The sequence below is a fragment of the Phaethon aethereus genome, assembly GCF_964289735.1.
Source record: "Phaethon aethereus genome assembly, chromosome: 25".
Lineage (NCBI taxonomy): Eukaryota > Metazoa > Chordata > Aves > Phaethontiformes > Phaethontidae > Phaethon > Phaethon aethereus.
Window position 1 is genome coordinate 7,227,827 of NC_138601.1, and position 7,424 is coordinate 7,235,250.

The 7,424-nt window shown below is 46.2% G+C and overlaps 1 protein-coding gene across 1 annotated transcript; it reads left to right on the forward strand.

Moving 5' to 3' along the window:
* Positions 1-957: 957 nt before the first annotated feature.
* On the forward strand, positions 958-6,275 carry TMEM106A (transmembrane protein 106A; the record flags this gene model as incomplete). Its single annotated transcript, XM_082010467.1, has 7 exons — positions 958-1,171; positions 1,601-1,664; positions 2,064-2,223; positions 2,735-2,875; positions 3,440-3,483; positions 4,135-4,188; positions 6,155-6,275. The coding sequence occupies 7 exons, from the start codon at positions 958-960 to the stop codon at positions 6,273-6,275; spliced, it is 798 nt and encodes a 265-aa protein (XP_081866593.1).
* Positions 6,276-7,424: the final 1,149 nt, after the last annotated feature.

Genomic DNA, 7,424 nt, shown 5'->3' on the forward strand with positions numbered 1-7,424 from the left:
TCATGTTTTGACATTGCAGCCCGGGATTGTGGGCTGTAGAATGAGCCCTATGCTCTGTAACTCCGTTGTGGTAGTTCTCCTCTGCCAGGTGGCGATTTGCATCAGTGTGTTTTATAATAGAGCCCTGAGGGTTTATTCATGCGAAGCCTCCGGACCATCTGGCCAAACACAGAAGCTGCTCTTTATCCAAGCTAAACATCCTACCTATATCGGAGTTCTTAAAACAAAACTGCCTAGAGGAAAGACTGGCACAGGTAAGAAACTGCATTCAACTGATGTCTTTGAAAACACAGTTGCTTTTCTTCAGCTTGGTATTGTTAATGCTCTTGGAGGATTACTAGGAGCTGATGTAAAAGCTTTTGATTGCCAGAAGCCTGGGAAAACAAGCCAACTGTATTTTTAACTTTTGAAAGTACACTATCTTTAGATTCTCTTATTTTATTTTACCTATTTCTAGATTCTCTTTGCACACTATTTGATTTTAGTCAGGCAACCATTACTGTTAGTAACACTACGTTTGATTGGGAATGCCAGGGCCTCGATGTTCAGATGAGTTCACTGCTGGATATGGGTGAATAATCACCAGTCAAGAACTTGGCAGTTCTTCCAGGTTATGTTGTCATCTTGAAACCTTCAGGAGCTTTGAGTCAGCGTTCCCCTCTCTTAACAAATACTGTGAGATAAGGAAGAATCTAGTATGCTGTTCTGTACGGTGGCATTCTTGGACACTTCCTCTGTTTCCAGGGTGTCTAGAAGATTGGATGTTTGGAAGAGCGAGTTGCAGTATCTCAGCTTTTAAAGCAACCTTAGAATGTGCTTTAAGAAACTTCCTGAATGTTAAGATACTTGTGATCTACCACAAATGCTAATGGTGCTGCTCTTGGAGGTTGGTTCACAGAGACAATGTTCTTAATGCATTTTTGTGTTGGACACCTAGTGAGAATTCTTCTTTCAACCATGGGTGGAAGACTTTCACCATTCTGGAAGACACCTGACCAAAAGGAGAGTGAAGGCAAACTGATTTTACCCAGGCAACCGGATGCTGAAGATGAAATCACCAATTATGCTAGTATCAATGACTCTGCTGCATCTTGTGTGCTCTATGTGGGCATTGCACGTCGAAGCTATGTCAGCTGTCCAACATGTCAGGGAACAGGAAGGATCCCTGGGGGTAGGTGATTCTTCTGTGTGCTGTGTCAGTGCTTTTTGAGCCTTCTGAGTTTGGTATGTGCCTCTTTGCCTAAAGACCTTGGTTGAACCAGTTGGTCTTTATTGTATTCAGTCTAGAAATGCCTGTCTGGGTACCTCCAGCTTACTTGTGACTTCTGTGGGCTGCCTCTATTTGGAGAGGATGGGGTGGGAAGGCAGGTAGTGCTGTTTCTGGGTAACTACTCAAAGTCCACCCTTGAGTCCCTGGGGAGTAGTTGTTTCTGCCTAGAGATGGGAATGCTCAAACTGAAATCTTACTTGTATCGCACTTGCCTTCTAGTTGGACAGCATCACTTGTAAAGTGAGTGCAGATGGACACTAGGCTGTTGTGCCATGTCCTGCAATGCAATTTGCTGTAGTGTGGTCTCTGATCTGCTGCCACCTCTTTCAGAGCAAGAGAAGCAACTGGTGGCTCTGATTCCATATGGTGACCAGAGGCTGAAGCCTAGACGAACGTAAGTCCTGTTAAATTTTCTCCTTTTCACATCTTCTGAATGTTTCTCTGCATGTGGAGGAAAGCCTCAGTACTCTGGGTGTTTTGCTCTTTGTGCTTTGACTTGCAGTAAGTTTGGTGTTTGTTGTGTCTTTTCAGCAATAACAGATGTTGGACAGTCTTCTGTGTGCAGTTGCTGGGGATCTCCAGCAATTTGTACTGTATTGTACCATGTCGGTGTGTGGGACTCTGCCCTGCTTGTGCTGTGATTTGGTAGCTGGCAAATAGTTCTGCACAAACCCATCCCAGTTTTCTGGCACACAAGCTTTTATTGTTTTCTCCCTTTGAACTGGAGCAGAACTGTAGGTGCTCGCAGCTGACAAACCAAGAGAATGACTGTGGCCCTGGTGCTGTTTTGCAGGAAACTCCATGTATGTCTTGCAGTGACAATCTGCCTGCTGACAACATCTCTCAGTATTTTCTTCCTGTTTCCTCGCTCTGTTACTGTGCTGCCTGCAGGGCTGAATGCCTCCTCTGTTGGCTTTAATGCCACCACCACCAGTATATACCTCAACATGACGGTAAGTGCTCAGCTTGCAGTCAGAAGAGTAGATCTGAAGGGCTCCCTGCTTCTCCTGTTAGATCTCCTGTGCTACTTCATGTGTAGGCTGATCACTATCAGAAGTTAGTCTTACCATTCCCGTCATCTTAGTCCACTCTCTGGCTGCTTGGAATCAAGGTCCGGAGTGTGTTACAGCATCAGAGGTGTGGCTGGCCTGGCTGCAAGTGAGCAAGTCACACAAAGTGGCCAAAGGGGCTGTGTAGGAGCACTGTGATTAATTCTGGGAATCCTTTTTCTTTTGTATTCTTGAGATGCCTCGTTGTCCTCCTTTGACTGTCATGGGAGACACTGCAGCATACGTGCCTTTGTGGTCAGGCTGGATGTACCTCTGAGGATTCGAAAGGGACAATGTGGTCCAGTGTTGCTGAAAGGTCGTAGCAGGAGTATATTTAAAGTAGCTTTGCAACAGTCACGTATGGCCCTGCTGCAAGGTGATTTGTGCTTTGGGTTTGTTTTCTTTTCTCTCCTAGAATGTGCTGAACATAACTAATAAAAACTTCTACCTGGTCACTGTTGTGCAGCTAGACATAAAGGTTTTGCACCAGTCCCTAGTAGTAGGGAAGACGACCATGAAAACCCTGCTGAATATGAGCCCTTTGCAGAGTAGCCAGGTGAGCTCTGTGGCTTCTTGCATTTTCTCCTAAACTAATCTGGATGTCCTGGACAGGGAGGTGCTTATTGTATACTTGATTCACTCTTCTGTCATCTGTCTGCCAAATACTCAAAGGTCTTCCACATGCAGCTTCCCACATCCCACTTTGGAAAGGGGTGTCATAAGAATTTACATGTTGCTGAGTTTGAAGCTAATACATTCCTGGGCAAGGAACACTTGTCTGCTCTTCAGGTAGTGGGCTGGGTTATGTGCTTGCCTTAAAATGATGGCAAGCCTAAAAACAGGTTAGACAAAATGCCCGTGGGAACAGTTTGAGTGCAGCTGATCCATTCTTGGTGTAAAGGTCAGGTGTGTGGCCTAGATGACCTTTTTAAGGCCTTTTTAGATGTAATTTGTGATTCTGTTTTCTTTCCTACTGTTAAAAACAATTGTTAGGCTAGATCTTGAAATGCAGGTTCAGACATCTAATGAGAGTTCTCCCTACTTCAACTCTCTGAATTGTATACAAACGTAACTGTAGTTCTTGTGTACTTCCTGCTTTCTCTTCTGTTCACATTTGCAGATCTATTATATGGTGGCTAGTACGATACTGGATGACAACACCTAGTGAGTAATTCTTGAAGATTTCTTCCCTTGGTTAGTAAGTAACACTAATGCTTATAGGCTTTTCATGACTAGATTTCTTGTGCTGCTCCTGTCTGTTGAGCAAAGCTGAGTGAGTGTGTCCTTTTTAGTTTAAGTTGTGGAGCTAATGTGGATACAAGTCTGGCACGTCCATTTTAAATTAACTTCCTTTTCTATTTACTGGTATTTTCTGCTTCAGGTTGGCTCAGCAATGTCATTTTCCATACATTCTGATGAGTATGTGATTCTATCAATTTAATGTCTAGGTTTTAAACTTTAAATGCTCCATTTGTGAGCAGCTCCAGGTACCTTGTACAAAAGGCATTTCTCTGCAAATGACCAGCAAACTATGTGAAGTTCATAGCCAACCAAAGCTTCTGTGCAGACAGGGTGGCGCATTGCGCATTTACGAGACCCATGCTTACTAGATCCACAGTTAGAGTTACACCAGCGAAAACATGTTTTACTGGTGTAGACACTGCTGTGCTTGAAGAAGGTTACCTACATAGATGTTCTCGGAATATTGCAAAGACAGACCTTTTTGGAGAAGCAGAGAAGCAATGGAATAATTGAGGACAGGAGATACATGGTGCAGGCATCTCCTGTGAAATTAACTCTCTTTTTCTCTTGTAGTAACATTTGCACCTGGACAAAAGTCAAAGTTCACAATGTTCTGCTGCATATACAGTAAGTGATGCCTGGTTCAGAGCTATAACTAACATCCATGTCACCTACGTAGTTTATCAACTCCCTTCAAGAAGGTCTGTTGCAGTCAGTGTTCTTCAAGACCAGAACTGCCTGCAGTGTGACTGTGCTGTTACCTAGATAGGTGTGTTGAGGTGTGAGGAGACGATGAATCTCCAAAGTGATCACTGCCCTGAGAAGTCCCCTGGATTCAGGCTCAGTGACAGCTCCAGGCTGTCACTGTTGCTTACACCAAGCTGCCCTGGCAAACTTCCTTCTGGAATACTGGTTTTAGTTGTTGGGAAGTAACTGGTCGGGAGCTAGAAGTACTGACTGGTTCAACTATGCCTGCTTGCCTGCCTCATGGTGTTGGGGGCAGACTCATTCAGCCTGGACTCTGTGCGGATGTGTGGATAATTGCCTCCAAGTGTTCAGACAGCAGCTGCTGAGAGCAACGCAGGACAAAGCAGGCTCTTCTGCAGATTCTGTTGCCTGAGGCAGCTCCTGTTCAGGGGCTGGATCAGAGGACCATGGTTAGCCTGACTGTGTTTTAGAGTACCGACAGGCCCTGCTGAGAAAGCAAATGCAGGTTGCTGTTCCTCCCTGCCAGGGGGACAAGGAGCATAACTGCAGTTTTATAATACAGATCCTGCTGAGACAGGTTGCTGCTGTTCTGGTCTGAGTTAGAGCTAAACCCGCTGTGTGAGATGAGGAAGCTTTTATGAGGTGTAGCAGTGCTAGAATGCTTCCATGCAGCCATGAAAGAAGAGTGGTGTTCATTATCGGAGTTTAAGCCACACTGGAAAACTCTGCAGCAGAAATTGTCTCCTTGTGTAGCCTCTAGAAGGATCTCCCTGCACATTTGTGTTGACAGACTCCAGGTTGTGAGCCCACTCTTGGAAGATGGACCTCCAGGTTCACCATGTGCAGCCTCTTGTCACCAAGTCCATGATTCCTTCAGGAAGGAGGAGCTGCTTTTGCGTCGTGGTCTTTCATGCTAATCTAAAGCCAGGGCTTTGTCTGCTGTATCTGGAAATGGGTTGTGAATATTAGGAGAAGCACTTGACTGGAGCAAGTGTGTGACTCTTGGAGGCATGCCAGGCTGGAATTCTCCCAGATCACTAAAGAAATGTCACTGGCAATCTCCCAAAACACAGGTGTTTAAATCTTGGTCTTCTGTTGCAATTTGAAGGGCTATATTGTCAAGTTTCTTGTTTTATGGGTCTTAATGCAGGTTTTGGCTGAAGTCGGTGCTGAGTGATGTGAAGTTTAAACAGGTAAAGGATGCAGAGAAGCCCCATGCTCATCAAAGCACAGCAAAAATAGTGCATTTTGGACAGCATGGAGAATGACACTGCTCTTAAGGCAACTTTGTCCTTCTTAGCTGATGTTGTGGGCTGACAGGACCTTTGCTCTTTCTACATGCAACCTCTCCATTACCCAGAAGCTCAAGATGATTCTAGTAATGTTTACACTTTTCTGCACTTCATCTCCTTCTGCTGATATTACCCACTCATGGATTGCATAGTGTTAGGAGAAACTACTTGATGCAAACAGCTCTTGGAATGGCATAGAAAGATAGTGCTTGAAAGAGACATGCTTTTGTCTATCTAACTCCATAAACAGCCACCCACTGTGACTTGCACAAGCACTTTGGGAACAGATCAGTGGTCAAAAGGCCCAGGAGTGTTATGCTGGGGTAGGAAGTCTTAATGAGCTTCTGGAATGGCCAGAGTGTTTGTTGTGATGGTAGTGGTCCTGTAAAGGCTTGCTTTAATGCAGTCTGAAAGATGCTTTCCCTCTCCAACATGTAACATTGAGCTGAGGGTATCTTGACTGTTGTGTTCTGGGTCTATGTAGTAGGGACAAAACAGGATGGCAGTGGGAGCTCACCATGGGACCTTTACATTATGAGAAGTCTCATCTGTGACAATCACGAGTGCAGTTCTGGTCTGCTTTTGCCTTGCAGGGGTACCCTGACGTGCACATACCTGTGTCATTCAGAGCAGCTGGCTTTTGAAGACTACCAGTACGTGGACTGCCAGGGAAATGCCATGCTACCTCACCCGTTGTACTACTGCCCACCATGACAGGGCCAGCTTGGCAGAGCTTTTGGGTGCAGCATATTCTACCACAAAGGCAAGTCATAGGGACAACTTCTGAACTAATGCCTTAAACAGGAGACTCAGGGGTTTCCTGGATAAGACTTCCATCTCTCATGCAAGGGTGGTAACATACTTGGTCTTATGAATGTGGACTCTAGTGCGCTCAGATTGCAGCTTTCTTTTTTCAGAACCTTATGGCTGATGCTTCAGCGGAGTGACCAGTGCATGGGGTCTCTCTGCATGGCTAATGGGCATGGGCCACACTCTTGTGTTTCACTGCTACTTTGGAAACAGTGCCCTATTAGTGAGAATCACAGAATCACTAGGTTGGAAAGGACCTTCAAGATCATCAAGTCCAACCATTAATCCAGCGCCACCATGTCCCCTAAACCATGTCCTGAAGTGCCACATCCACACGTTTTTTGAACACTTCCAGAGATGGCGACTCCACCACCTCCCTGGGCAGCCTGTTCCAATGCCTGACCACTCTCTCAGTGAAGAAATTTTTCCTAATATCCAATCTGAATCTCCCCTGGCGCAACTTGAGGCCATTTCCTCTTGTCCTATCACTAGTTACTTGGGAGAAGAGACCAACACCCTCGTCGCCACAACCCCCTTTCAGGTAGTTGTAGAGAGCGATAAGGTCTCCTCTCAGCCTCCTCTTCTTCAGACTAAACAACCCCAGTTCCCTCAGCCGCTCCTCATAAGACTTGTGCTCCAAACCCCTCCCCAGCTCCGTTGCCCTTCTCTGGACACACTCCAGCACCTCAGCATCCTTCTTGTAGTGAGGGGCCCAAAACTGAACACAGTATTCAAGGTGCGGTCTCAGCAGTGCCGAGTACAGGGGCACAATCACTTCCCTACTCCTGCTGGCCCCACTATTCCTGATACAGGCCAGGACGCTGTTGGCCTTCTTGGCCACCTGGGCACACTGCCGGCTCATGTTCAGCCGGCTGTCAACCAGCACCCCCAGGTCCCTTTCTGCTGGGCTGCTCTCTAGCCACTCCTCCCCAAGCCTGTAGCGTTGCATAGGGTTGTTGTGGCCAAAGTGCAGGACCCTGCACTTGGCCTTATTAAACCTCATACAGTTGGCCTCTGCCCATTGATCCAGCCTGTCCAGATCCCTCTGCAGAG